This window comes from Chrysochloris asiatica, unplaced genomic scaffold (genome assembly GCF_000296735.1).
Source record: "Chrysochloris asiatica unplaced genomic scaffold, ChrAsi1.0 scaffold00066, whole genome shotgun sequence".
Taxonomy (NCBI): Eukaryota; Metazoa; Chordata; class Mammalia; order Afrosoricida; family Chrysochloridae; genus Chrysochloris; species Chrysochloris asiatica.
In genome coordinates this window covers 243,263-258,743 of record NW_006408584.1, presented here as the reverse complement: position 1 = coordinate 258,743, position 15,481 = coordinate 243,263, and the positions used below count along the sequence as shown (strand labels likewise).

General features: G+C 35.1%; 1 protein-coding gene across 2 annotated transcripts in view; it reads right to left on the bottom strand.

Moving 5' to 3' along the window:
* The window catches only part of GLRA3 (glycine receptor, alpha 3), a 391,926-nt gene extending 378,163 nt beyond the window's left edge, over positions 1–13,763 (bottom strand). Inside the window, exon 1 of one of the 2 annotated variants that reach the window (XM_006864510.1) lies at positions 13,533–13,763. In XM_006864510.1, the coding sequence (XP_006864572.1) occupies positions 13,533–13,603 (71 nt within the window). In that variant the 5' untranslated portion in view covers positions 13,604–13,763. The remainder of the gene's footprint in view (positions 1–13,532) is intronic. The other variant, XM_006864509.1, reaches the window with a different exon arrangement.
* Between the last annotated feature and the right edge of the window lie 1,718 nt (positions 13,764–15,481).

Below are 15,481 nucleotides of genomic sequence, written 5' to 3'. Positions count from 1 at the left end.
CAATAATGACCAATACATTTTGATTGCATGTTTGATCAATTTCAGATTGAAGAAGTTGGTAGAATTCTTCTATTTCATCCTCACTAGCTTTAGCAGTTGGTGTGTAAATTTGAATAATAGTGGTATTAACTGGGCTTCCCATTGGCTCATTGATATTATCACAGACAGTGTTGTACCTCGTGACTGATCTGGCTATGTTCTTTTTGACAATGAATGCAACACCATTCCTCTTCAGTTTATCATTTCTGGCATTGTAAACCATATGGTCATCAGATTCCAAATAGCCAATACCAGTCTGTTTCAGCTCATTTATGTCTAAGATGTCAATGTTCACGTGTTCCATTTCATTTTTGACAACTTCCAATTTTCCCAGTTTCATACTTCGTACATTCCATGTTCCTATTTTCAATGGATGTTTAAAGCTGTTTCTCTTCATTTTGAGTTTTGCCCCATTATCAAATGAAGCTCCCGCGGTCTTTTCCCCCATGGGCTTTACTCCATTCGCTGTATCACAGTCTACTCTACTTTGAGGAGGCAGCTCTTCCCCAGTCACATTTTTAGTACCTTCCAACCTGAGGGGCTCATTTTCCAGCAGTACTTCTGATAGTGTTTTCTGCTATTCATTAGGTTTTCAGTGACTAAATATTTGGAATTAGTTTGTCACTCCTTCTTCCTAGTCTGTCTTTGTCTGGAAGCTTTTCTGAAACCTGTCCACCATCGGTGACCCTGCTGGTATTTAAAATACTGGTTGCATAACTTTCAGAATCACAGCAACTCACAAGCCACCACAGTACAACAAACTGATAGATGAGGGGTGGTCCCTAATCATTAATTATGATAAAATAAGATTTTTTTAATAAGAAATAAAGATAGGCTGAGGTTTCTATGTTAGAAATGTCACTATGAAATTGGTCATATCCTCCATCTGACAGGATAAATGACCTGTTGCCTCTCTTAGCAGTACTCTCCTGTCTGAAATGTTATTCCTCCTTACTGCTCATTCTAATTACATCAATTGCTCAAGATTCATTTGGATTCTTCCCTGTAAGTTTGGCTTGAGTGTCACTGTGAGGTTGGGAGCTACACCACCATTATTTTAAATTCCAGCAAAGTCATTCATGATGCACATGTTTCAGTGGGGCTTCTTCACTAAGACAAACTAAGACATACAACCTCGTGGTTTACTATTAAAAATATCTACTTAAAACCCTATGAGTCACAAGAGAATATTGTCTAATTAGACTAAAAATACATCAATAACTATGAAGATGGCACATAGCTGACAACATTTTATTCTGTTATACATAAGGTTGTCATGCATTGGAATTGAGCTGAAGGCAGTGAACAGCAACAACTCCTTTAAAAATAATTTATATACTGTTTTATAAAACTGATGTTTCCTTTTCACAATATTTACCATTGTTGCTAATTAGGGCAGTTATTCATGATGATATTGTCAGTAAGTTAGAAATTATCACTCAAATATTTAATAGCTTCTTGGGCCTATATAATTAATTATTGATGACACAGATTTAAAGACTAAAGAAAATATTCTATGTTATTAATGACTCTTGATATACTTTGGGAAACGATCAGTGAATCTGATTCCAGAAATATGATAGATGCCATAATAGTAATTAAAGTACTGTCTTGAGAAAATGCATCATTTATTTTATTTTTATTTAGGATGATCATATAGTGATGTCATCTTTTGTCAGTGAGAGTATCTTATAAATAGTAGATTATTAAAACTCATATATGATTTAAAGACACAATTTAAATGTGAAACAGTTATTTGCAGCAGCCTTCATCATATGAAATGTGATTTCCATTTTACCAGTGTTTAAAAGAAAAGTAGCATAACAACATGGAAGCTCATCATTGTTTTATTTATTAGAGGTGGGGGAAATTTCAATAAAAACAGATGATACATTAGAGATTTATGTGGAAGTGGAAGGAATGTAGAACACATTTTCAACTCTCTTTTTTTTTTTTACTCTGAAAGAAAGGACAGATATGAGACCAATGAGTACATATTTAACCATGTTGTTGTTAAGTGCCATCAAGTCAGTTCCAACCCATAACAACCCTGTATACAGTTTCTGAGGAGTGGCTGGTGAGCTTGAACTTCCAATCTTGCAGTTCAAACTGATCTTGTAGTCTAGCACATTAATCTACTCTGCCACACCAGGACTCCAATATTTTACCATACTCAAAGTAAAATTGTGAATAAAGTTACAGTATCAGCAGTATCTGAACATGAAACAGAGAAGGACAGCATAGTATTTTTGCTATGCCTGAAGAGGGATATTTATCTAAAGTTGTTAATCTACTCTCAGAAACCAAAGTGTTCTCTGAAACTTAGTGAGCACTTGCAATGCACCAGACAACTTCTTAAGCCTTGAAAATAAAACTGGGCATAAGTTATTATCCTTCTCCTCAGTGACTTCACAGTTGAAGCTAGAGAGAATTCTTATACTATCCCCATTTCCTTTAGCATGTATAAGGAGCCCTGGTGGCACTATAAAGTAAGCACTGAATTGCTAGCCATGAGGTTGGCAGTTCAAATCCACTGTCTGTTCTATGGGCAAAAGATGAAGCTCTCTTCTCTCATAAAAGTTTACAGTTTCAAACACCAGCCATGAGGTCACTATGAGTCAGAATCTACATGATTGAAGTTGGGTTTTTTTTTTTTTTTTTTGAAATGCATGAACAATAGTACATTCTGGTGCCTTGCAGCACAGAAGTTCTTTCATTTGCTAACCCTGGTGAAAATCATGGAAGGTTTCTTAAAGAAGGTGACATGAACCCTGGCAACCTTACAAATTAGGCATTGGGTTGCTAACTACAAGGTAGTGGTTCAAATCTACCATCTGCTCTGTAAAAGAAAAAAATGAGACTGTCAGTTTCTGTAAAGATTTACAGTCTTTTTTTTTTTTAAGTTTGTATTGTGAATTCTTTCTAGGGTAGATCATCAGTTTTACATTCAACAAATCATACATTTTGTTTTACAATGATGATTATAGTCAACACCATGTATCGTCAGTTGACAGTATTTATTCATTTTAACTATTATTGTATTTAAACATTCACTCATATGTAATAATTTACACCACCAAAGGACACATTCTGCCGGTCTGCCTGCTGGCCACAAGCTCTTAGTTCCTCTCTTTCCATGAATCTAGAGTCCTCATCTGCTCCCTCTCTTCATGTCCCCATCTCTGCCTCCAACTCTGGTGGTGCTGCCTCTCTAGATAAGGTCCTGCATTCTGCTTGTGCTCTTCTCCTTTGATGGTCCTAGGGTCCTCTGTTTCTGGACTGTAAGATTAACTACTCCACCATTTTTGTTACAAAACTTCTACCTTTACAATTGTGACAGTCACAATTAGTCATGATAACAATTACTCACCATTGAATCATAAGAATCTTATCTTCATCTCTTTTAACCATCTAGCCAGTATAAAATCTATTGAACAGGGATTCTATCTTCCTCCACACACTCTGAAACCAAACTCCCTCTTGAAACCTTGTAAGCCAGTCAAATCATGACTTTATCGCCCTGTCATTTAAGGTAGACAATGTCTAAGTTGCCTGTCCCTATCTACCCTGTATATGTAATTATGTAACAGTAGTTACATATACATACAATATATTATGCTTACATAATTATCTGGGGGAAAAGTCCCTGGAGAAGTGCATCATAGCTGGTAAAGTGAAGGGTCAACAAAAAAGAGAGAGTCCCAAGGAAAAGGATTTACAAAGTGCAGCAGTAATGTGAGAATGGCACAGGGCTAGGCAGTATTTCATTCTGTTGTCTATAGGGTTGCTGTGGGCCAGATCAAATCGACAGCACTTTACAATATCATTGATATCACATGTAAGTAAAATTTTTCTGAAGATAATTTTAAAAGAGCTACAGTAATGCATTGACAGAGAACTTCCATAAACTACAACCAGATTCAGAAGAGGACTGGGAAGAAGGAATATCTGTTGATGTCAGATGGATCTTTCCTGAAAGCAGACAGTAGTAGAAAGATGTTTATCTGTGTTTTATTGAATATGCAAATGCTTTTGACTGTGTAGATCATGACAAGCCAGGGATAATATTGTGAAGAATGAATATCCCACAAGACGTAATTGTGTTCATGAGAAATCTGTACATAGATCAAGAGGCACTCATTTGTTTAGAACAAGGGGATAATGAATGATGTAAAAGGAAAGGAAAGTTGTATGCTATGGTTGTGGCTTTTCACCATACTTATTCAGTGTGTATGCTGACCATGTAATCCAACAAGCTGGATTATTTGAAGAAGAAAATAACATCAAGATTGAAAGAAGACTCAGTAACAACCTGTGGTATACAGATGATATAACCTTGCTTGCTGCAAAGGACTTAAAATACTTACTGATGAAGATCAAAGGCCACAGCTTTCAGTATGAGATGAACTTCAATGTTAAGAAAACAAAAATCCTCACAACTCAATTACTAAACAACATTAATGTAAATGGAGAGCAAAATTAAAGCTGTCAAAGACTTCATTTTACTTGGATCCACTATCAACACTCATGGAAGCAGCAGTCAAGATTTGCATTGGGCAAATCTGCTGCACAAGACTTCTTTAAAGTGTTCAAGAGCAAAGATGTCAGTTTGAAGGACCAGGAAATTGTATTTTCAATAACTTCATATACATATGAAAGTTGGACAATGAATAAGAAAATTTTATACAATCGAGTTATAGTGTTGGAGAAGAATATTTAAAGTACCATGGACTTCTGGAAGAAGAAACAAATGGATGTCTGAAGAAATACAGCCAGAATGCTTCCTAGGAGTCAGAAGGGTGACACTTGTCTCTCATATTTCAGAAATATTACCAGGGGGAAAAAGTCCCTGGAGAAGGGCATCATATTTGGTAAAGTGAAGGGTCAACAAAAAAGAGAGAGTCTCAAGGAAATGGATTTATACAGTGACAGCAGTAATGTCAGAATGGCACAGGGCTAGGCAGTATTTCATTCTGTTGTCTATAGGATTGCTGTGGGTCAAATCAAATTGACAGCACTTCACAACAATATATAGTAATATTACTCTCAGATTTTAATGCATGTCCCTTACCCCTTCAATTAGAGAATGTCCAAAGCTAACATCAGTTGATGAAATCCTGCTTTAACAAGCATACTTGTAACTTAACAGAATATCACCACTTTCTATTTATCCAACATCAAATGTCAAATACAAATTAACTGAGTCTAAATCACAGAAAAATAAAATGCAAGTGATAAAACAACCTAGGTTGTTTTTAAGGATTAAAAACAAACAAGCAAGCAAATAACCCTTACTGCCATGGAGCTGGTTCTGACTCAAGGCTACCCTATATAGAGTTTCCCAAGCTGCAAATCTTCCCAGGAGCAGAAAATCTCATCTTTTCCCAAGAAGTTGTTGGTGGGTTTGAACTACTGACCTTTCAGTTAAAAATCCTGTGTTTATTCCACAGTGCCATGAGAGCTCCATTTTTAAGGATGCTGTTATTAAGTGTCATAGAGTCAGTACCAATTCATAGCCACCCTGTATAGGCTTTCCAAGGAGCACCTAGTGGGTTTTAACCATTTACCTTGCAGTTAGCAGTCCAGTGTTTTTCCTACAGCATCACACCAGGACCCCATTAAGAATAGTTTTATGAAATTAAAAAAAAAAAAAAAATGGAGCACTGAAGGTATTAAGAGCTGCTTACTGCTCTAGTAGTTTTGGGGAATATGTGCTCTTATGGAAATTGTTGTTGTTAAGTGCCGTCAAGTTTTTGACTCATAGAGACCCTATATAGGGTTTCTAAGGAGCGACTGATTAATTTGAATCCCCATCCTTGTAGTTCAAACTGATTTTGCAGTCCAGTGCATTATCCCACAATGCCACACTGTTGTTAAGTGCCATTAAATCAGTTATAACTCATAACAGCCCTGAATAGGGTTTTCAAGGAGCATCTGGTAGATTTGAACCACTGATTTTTTTAGGTAGAATTTCAGTGCTTATCCAATACTACCATACCAGGACTCCCTAAAGTTTCTGTTGTTGTTATTAAGTGCTGTAAAATCAGTTTGACTCATAGTGACACTCTATAGGGTTCCTGAGGAGCATCTGATGAGTTTGAACTGCTGACTTTGGGGTCAGCACCCCAGTGCTTATCCTGCAGCACCATACCAGGACATAAATGATACTATTTGTGAAGCTACAAAATCTTAATAGAACCCCAAACACGTAACTATTTGCCTTGTTGCTTTGTTTCTAGGTCATGACCTAAAACTAAGCAACTGTACTCTAAGCAGTATCATGAAAGAGTAATAGTCACTAAAGTCTACATTCTCAACCTGGAGCTACATCGCCCTAACAAATGGACACATTTTTGTGACCATGTGTTATTGTGCATTTGATGAGTTAATAAAACGAGGGGGAAAGGTCTCAATCATTTTATATAAGAAGCACACATATGCATACACTATAGAAGCAAATATCCAGTGTATCTGTGGTATTAAAATTGCATGCGATCAATTAGGAAAAAACAATATAAACTGTCTCTGAGGGCAATAAATAATTAAAGCTGAGAAGCACTGCATTACACAATATAAATCTCAACTTCTTATGGGACAAAGTAAAGAAGATCTATCACTTTTCTATAAGATTTATATCTTCCTGACAAAATCATTTCAGAGTACCTAACATCATTTAAGAAGATTTATTGTATCTTATATCTCATATGAGATCATAAATACAAGGCTTCCTTTGATTCCCAGGTATGACAGAGATTGAAAGAGAATCTAAGTGTAAATTCTTACATGAATGTGCCAGACATGCAGATGTCACCTTTGTGCTTTCTAAACTTTTTGTTGAATATCCACTTCATGATACTGTGAATATCCACTTCATGATACTGCAGTCAACATTCTGGAGGAACAATAAAGATAAAAACCAATTCTGTCTTCATACATCTTACAATTGAGGAAAGAGAAGGTTTGCATGGAGTACAATACAAATTTAAAAGGGGTATTACAAGTCTTCTCCTCAACAGTGGCACATTCATAAGAGTTGGGAATCTGTATCTGTTTTGGAAGAAGTGCAGCCAGAGTGCTCCTTGGAGGCCAGGAGGCTAAGCTTAGTCTCTCATACTTTGGACATATTGTCCGGAGGAAACAGTCGCTAGAGAAGGATGTCATGCTGGGTAAGGTGGAGGATCAGAGAAAAAGAGGAAGACCCCTAATGAGATGGATTGGCCAGGTGGCATCATTGATGGACTGAAGTGTGGCAGCGGTAGTGAGGTTGGCCCAGGATTGGACATTGTTTCATTCTGCTGTGCATGGAGTCACTATGAGTTGGTTCCGACCCGATGGCACCTGACAACAAACTGAAAATATAGTCATTGATTCATATTTTTTATAAACATTATAGAAAGATTCAGGTATTATGCTATTTGTTGTTGTTGTTGTTAGGTGCCATCAAGTCAGTACCGACTCATAGCGACTCATAGCACAGCAGAACGAAACACTGCCCCATCTTGGGCAAACCTCACTACTGTTGCTATGCTTGAGTCCATTGATGCTTCTACTTGGCCAATCCATATCGTTGGGGGTCTTCCTCTTTTTCTCTGACCCTCCACTCTACCAAACATGATATCCTTCTCCAGTGACTGGTCCCTCCTGACAACATGTCCAAAGTATGAGACACAAGTTTGGCCATTGTGGCCTCCAAGGAGCACTCTGGCTTCACTTCTTCAAAAATGGATCTATTGGTTCTTTTGGCAGCCCATGGCACTTTCAATATTCTCCTCCAACACCATAATTCAAAAGCATCGATTCTTGTATGGTATTCCTTATTCACTGTCCAGCTTTCACATGCATATGAGGTTATTGAAAATACTATGGCTTGGGTATGGAAATTTTGAAATTGGCATCTTTGTGCTTCATATATAGAACAACTATGTGGAAATGGTTATCAATTCAAACCAGGCCTGAAATATAGGCAACATTCACATACTTTCCATGAACAGCAAAATGAATATTTTAAGTAATGTGCTGATCATGAAAAACAAAACACAGACACAGTTGTTTGTGGTGGCACACACAGGATAAAAATTCACTTTGGCCAAGAGAGAGTAGGAATTACATTTTAGTTTTTATTAGATAAAAATATTTTACAAATGTTTACCTTCTGAAGTAGAAAGGTCCTTATTGCAGAAATTCTAAAGTTTAGGAAATGACCACTTACTCCATATGTTTTCACAGAATTTCAGAGTAGGTAGGACATGAGGTAGACCCATTACTTCCAATGTATACTCAATTGTCATATGTTGACACTCATTGTATAACAGTGTCAAACCATCTCAGGGTTTGGCAATAAGTCCTAATTTGTTATGGAAAATGTTTATTGAACTCATTAGGCTTCTTCATCACTTACTTTTGGTAATCTTCCAACACAATGCATCATTTACAGAGATTATTAACAACCTTTAGATTTAATGTTTCATCTAGTTAGATTGAGATTAAAATTCTGTGCATTGAATTGCCTCAGAGTTAATTGCAATAATTTATCTTAAAAGCATTGGTAGTATGGAGATTATGAAACATTTTTTTAAAAAGTACTAGTATGAAGCTACTTTTTATTAGTGTTTCCTCTTATGATAATATATGTGTATTTTGATCTGTTTCCTGAAAATGTCCTTGCCATGTAATCAGAATAGCTTCTCTCTGCAGCTAAGCAGCTGCTTCCTTAAACACTGTGTCCTAACAGAATCAATTCTCTATAAGTGACTCCTTTGTCACTTCTTACCCATTTTCTCAAGCATAATAAAGCCACAGATAATATCATTCTCTGAATGAAAAACATATTTCCACATAGTCATTCACATATATGTGAAATTATTTTCAATAAATAATATTAACGCAAATATAAAGATATTTATTGATAATGAAGAATAGGAGATCAGTATGTTGGGAAAATCAAGGAAGATTCATTATATGTGCCTCATTATTTAAGGAAAAGTGAGAGATCCACTATTGCTGGAATAATGCCCCCAAAAAGCTCCTAAGAGCATTTAAATGGGTAAAATATATTATGCATGATCACTGACTAGTTCATGTGGTTAGTTGAAATCATAATAATTGAAGATTCTGTAGCTAACTATTAGAAATATATATTCTGTAGCTAAGACTTTAAGAGTCTCTTACTCTTAAATCTTCAGTTCCAGCATGTGTACATTCCCAGCTGAGGGCAGTGTATTCCAAACTCATCACACTCCAAAATAAATGCAACATCTAGTTTTCTCCCAATAAATGGTGTCTTCTACATGGTTCTACTATTTATTTTAAATAGACTATGGCTTCACCAGTAATACTGTCTAGAAATAGGCAGAGATAATGAATAACTCAAACATGATCCAAATACTAAACAACAAAATTAACATTTTCTTGTACTTTGATTACTGATATTTGTTTCTTTATATAGATATTCCAAGGGAAGTTATAATATTATTTCCACAGTTAGGACTACTCAATTACAATTAAACTATTTTTAATTAATTAAATTATTCTAAAATTTGATGCATATTACATTATGAAGGAATGCCACAACTCCTCTATACGTTTGTTGATTCATTATTGAAGGCAGCTTGGTAGTCATTGCTAGTGAAATATAATTGTAAACTGTAAGTTGTTATTTTTCAATTGAATTTGACTATCACCATTATTTAAGCATACTATATATTCATGATAGTCTTTACCTAGAGTAGTGTCCTTACATCTCACCTATTTAATAATCATCATTCAAGGCTTAGTGTAAGTACTTTGTAAGTACTAAGTCTTCCTGATACCTTTCTTAACTTTCCATATTCTGAAATATTGCTTTTATTCACTTTCATATTTTTCACTTGACCCCTTGCTTTTTTATTCTTTTCTGGACCTTAAGTCCCATTATAAAAGAAAAACAAATTAATTTTCCCAGTCATCTATAAGGAGCTCTGGGAGTTTAGTGGTTACAAATTGGCTGCAAACCTCAAGGTTAGCAGTCCGAAACTACTAGCTGTTCTGCATGAGAAAGATGAGGCTTTCTGCTCCACAAAGATTTACAGCCTCAGAAACCATGTACAGGGTCACTATGAGTCGGAACCAACTCCATGACACATAACCACCATCACCAATAATTTATAGCAAAATTGTGCCTTGGTCAAGAGTTTGTGCATACAATTAGGGAAATAAATAATGTTGATTTACTTAATTTATACATTAAACACATGATTAATGATTGACTTGTCTTAATAAATAGCTGTGTGATTGAGAGAGTAAAAACTATATGGAAGGGGAAATATTTCACAAGTAATTCTGAATCTGCAGAACAATCTGATTAAATTCTTGATTATAGGGCTGAGTTATAATCCATCTACACCTGAGAAAATTTATAGTATAAGCATAAGAGGAAGAATTCTCTATTATGTGTGGAATAATTTTGTTTTTAATGACCTATGTAGATTACTACTGTATAAGCATGTAAGAAATAATCATAGTAGAAAAAGTTGTTATCTTGAGATACCAAAGCCTATATTACAAAATATCTTCCCTATCCTCCAAAAGGAGTCCTGGTGGTTCTGTGGGTTAATGTGCTGGACTGCAAAGCTGGTTTGAACCACAAAGTCAGTGGTTCAAGCATACCAGCCAATCCTTGGAAACTCTATACAGGGTCGCTATGGGTTGTAACTGAATCAATGGCTCTTAACAACAACAAATCCTCCAAAACATACCAATAATAAAAAATTCTATGCTAAAATATTTTTTCTTAGACCTTGAAGTAAAACAACAAAACATTTATTTCTGATTACCTTAAAGTCTAACATTCAATTTTGACCAAATTTGACATAATTTACTCAGTAGCACGTTTGTGTTTATATAAATTGTAGAAATAAAAAATAAAATTCTATATGATTAATATAAACCATTTAAATAAAACATTTTGGCAGCTCCATTTCTTTCGAAATTTGCTTTGCAAACTCTTTATGACTTAACTACATTTCAAAGACAGCTGAGCATTAATACTCTGCTTTGTATTTTATTAGCATTAAGAATTAGAACCTAAAGACCATAGAAGACTAGTTCCAGGAAACAACAATTTCTGAGTAAAGTGTGAAAGTTGAGAAAAAATTAACAATTTGAGATTTTAGATTTCTCCTGGTGTGGCACTGTAGGGTTAGCACTGGACTGTTAAACATGAATTTGGCAGTTCAAATCCACCAACTGTTTCTCAGAAACCCAACATAGGGTTGCTATGAGTGGGAACTAACTTGATGGCACTTAACAACATATCTATTTCAATAACTTCCTTGCTTGTGCTTGTTTAAAAAATGCTTTTCTTTGAAAACACTCCTTTCTAAATTACATTTCATATACCTGACACATTTCTTGTCATAAATACTATTCTAAATGGTATCATAATAGTAAATGTTTTGTACTTCTTTTGCCTTAGTAAAGCTCATTAATCAAAAAGTGAAAATTATGAAATGAAAGAAAACATATTGTAGGCTTGCAATACTAATCGAAAAGCATGCTGGAACATTTTATTGTAACAGTATTTTCCTGATCAAAGTTTGTACCAGGAAGCACCAAGAATGTTTATACCTTGTTGACAGGATTGGTACAGTGTTGTAGGATAAACACTGAATGGCTAACTGCAAGATCAGCAGTTCAAGCCCACCAGTCTCTCTCAAAAACCTTAAACAGTTTCATTATAAGTCACAACTGACTCAATGGCACACAACGACAACTTTGGAAAACTAGTAGTGTCAAAAAAAGCTAATCACACTCATACTCGTCCTATGGGTATGGAGTTCCTCTCCTAAGGACATTGTTGCACTCAATCTATAAAGCACTCAAAAAAATACAATGATGTTCATAGCAGCAATATCCAAAATGTGAAAAATACCCATCCCCATCTATATGAGAATGAATCAATTGTGATGTTATCATATAATAGAATACCATGGAGTGTTGAGAACTAATAAGTTTATTGTTATTTGCAACACTATAAATATTTTGCCTAAGTGTTTATCAAAAGAAACCAGACTCAAATGAGTATTTATATAAAGTTAAAAAAAAACAGAAAAAAATGCACACATTGTACTATATGAATCAGGATGCTGATTATATTTGAGTGAGATAGTGCCTAAGAAAGTACATGATGGTTGGAGGGGATGGAATGACTGTTTCTATTTCTTAATCTCTTTACTTGGATGTGTTCCCTTTGTTAAGGTTTACTTTATGTGTTTTGTTTGTTTGTTTGTTTGTTCACTACAACATGAATATACTTAATGGACATAATTTTTTTCTTAAAGTTTATTTATTTACAGAACATTTCCAGTAGAGGGAGCTTCCATTTCTTTACTATAGGAAATCCTCTTTCATTGGAAATGAAAATATTGAATTTTTCACAAATAAAAAATTATTCATAGAATGAGAAACTCATTCAATCTAAAGTTTATCTGTGATACAGTAATATTTAATTCTATTTAGGAAAGCAGAAAAAAATCCTGATACAGGAATATAGGGGCTGTATAAACTTTTATTGTGAGTATGTTTTATTCAAACAAATATTTTAGTTTACTCACAAAACCTATGTCCAATTAAAATTATTTAATATTGATCAAAATAATCATAATCACAATGATCATTCTGAATTGCAATGTTTGATAATTTCAATCCAATGTGACAAAAATCTCAAGATTTATTGATAAACATAATATATATATAATATGTAAGTATAAAAAAATACATTTTTTATAATAGATGTTATGGTGAATTGCCATAATGAAATGTTGACTGCATTGATTAAACCATTCTTGTTACTGATATTAGACTAATTATTTATGATTTTGCTTTCATATAGTACTGGAGCTAAGCTCATTAGAAAATAGTACTTGGAAGATGTTTATTTTTATTCATTTAATTATTAACCTGTAGATATGTCAACAATATTCAGTATTTCTCTACTAAACAAATAATAATTCTGTACTATATTTCTTTGTTTTAAGAAGTTAATAATGTTCCATTTCTAGTTATCAAATATTTCTTAAGTTTCACAAGAAAGCAGCACTCATTTGGGGAAAAATACCTATGTTGGTGTGGCATTGTGGAATAAGCACTCGACCTCAAGATCAGTTTGAACTTCATGGCAGGCAGTTCATATTCACGTCCTCAGAAACCCTACAGAGGTTTGCTGTGAGCCAGAATCGATTCGATGGCACTTAACAACAACACCCTAGGTTTTGGTAAACTCAGTTGCAAAGAACATTAGATGTCAGTTACTAAAATGATGCAATCATAGAAAATAGAATAAATTTGTCTGTTTCTAGAGGTCTAGATATATAGTAAATCATAGTATTTAAAAAGGAGTACTTTCAACAAGTTTTAATGCAGAATGCAAATCTCATCTTCATCAATAACAAATGGTTGTACCTTGGTGTAGTATGGGATTAATGAGTTCTCCAACTGTTAAATACAAGAGGACTCACCTGAGTAGCAGGGTTGCTTCCCAGAAGTAAAATCCCGAAACTAATGTCCGAAAATGTCTCACGTGAGCCATGATACCGATTGCTATTCACGATCCTGAATTAGTTGTATCCAAGGAATGGAAAACCAGAAAGAAAGCAACGCAATCTAACCATGCATTTTGTTAGTAGAGACAATCATTTATAAAGCTTCAGCACCTTAGACAGCTCCCCGCAGGAGGAGACCCTTTCAGCCAAAGATTTGTAATTCCTGTTAGACTCCTTTCCTTGAGAATTGAGCAGAGTGGGGTTCACAGAGTTACAAATGTGCACGTGATTTATACAGTGACACCGGGATAGGGGTGAGATTAAGTGTCTGGTTCTGGACAACAATTCACTAAACTCTAGCAGCAAAGGAAGAATACTTGTCCTTTCCTAATTGAGACCCACGACTGGAAAAACAGCAGCAACTGCAGAAGAAACAAGGATCCTTATCCACCTGCTTCCAGCGCTGACTGCCTGAATTCCGTTCTCCACCTTTCTTTAAACCCAGAGAAAGCTAAAGCGGCAATGAGAAGCGGGGGCGGAGCCACTGGACACAATCTTATCCTCCAATCACGACCTTACTGTGAGATAGAGTGACAGGCCCCTCACAAAGGTAGGCTGTACTTAGCATTTCACCCTTTAAAAAAGAGAAAGAGAGCATAAAAGGAGTCTGGAGAGTATTAGGAGAAGGTGATCTCAGCCTAGAACTAGGAGAGTCAGCAGTTTTGTGGATTAAGTCACAGAACCACAAAAGGATCTGCCAATGTTCCCTCCCGAGAAACAGTACAATTTAGTAATGTAAGACATTTTCAGGTGTGGTTCTCTCTCCTTAACCTTCTGTCAGATTACAGGAGTCAATAATAAACCCTTGGAATTGTTTAGGGACGGAGAAAAGAATGTGGTTCATGGGCATGAGCAGAACAAGACAATTGTTTATATAATCATCACATTAAACCTGGCATGATTCTGACCAGGAAGCATTGCTGACTATAGTAAATTGAGTTTCCTTCATTGATAACGGTTTTTAAAATTTCAAGTTGGGGAAATACAAAGGGATGTCTACTAGAGGGAGAACATATATCATTTTTCTTACACATGGTTTCCCTATTGTAACATGAAGTGAGAAATAGGACTAGATTATATCGCGTATCATTTCCTATGTTCTCTCTATATAAATGATTACTTACCTAGGGATTGAATTGGAAAACTGGAGAACTCTCTGTGTGTGTGTATGCACGTGTATCTGTGTTTAATTTATATATTTATTCAGGTACTCTATAACCCAAACTAATGGCTTCTTTACTGAATTTGTTGTTATTCTACGTTAAATTTAACTTTTATTTATTAACAACCAGGATCAAAATGTTTACTCGCTGAATCTCAGTTTTTCTCCAAACTCCAGCTATATCTTCTGAAAGACTAAACTTTCTCAAATACTAAGGTTATATTATTTCTCTTTATCACAAAGATTTCTTTTTAACTAAATTGAAACTAAATACTTGACAAAGCAGCCCTATAAATCTCTATTAAACCACCTTCCAACCCTCTCAAATTAGTACATAGAAAATAATCAATTTTCCTTAAATTTTCAAATAGACATTTTTATTTATATTCTGTGAAAACTTATTTCTATGCTTTTATTATCATAATTACATCCATTTCTTTTTGCAGTTTGGTTTTCTGATATAAATCACAAAATATTCCTGACATCCTAATTTAAAGGCTCTGATAGCGTAGTGGTTACAAATAGGGCTGCTAACCTCAGGGTCAGCAGTTAGAAACTACCAGCTGTTCTGCGGGAGAAAGATGAGGCAGGCTTTCTGCTCCTGTAAAGATGTACAGCCTCGGAAACCCTGTGCAGGGTCGCTATGAGTGGAACCGACTCCACGGCATATAACAACAACAACAACAATGTTGGCCCATGATCG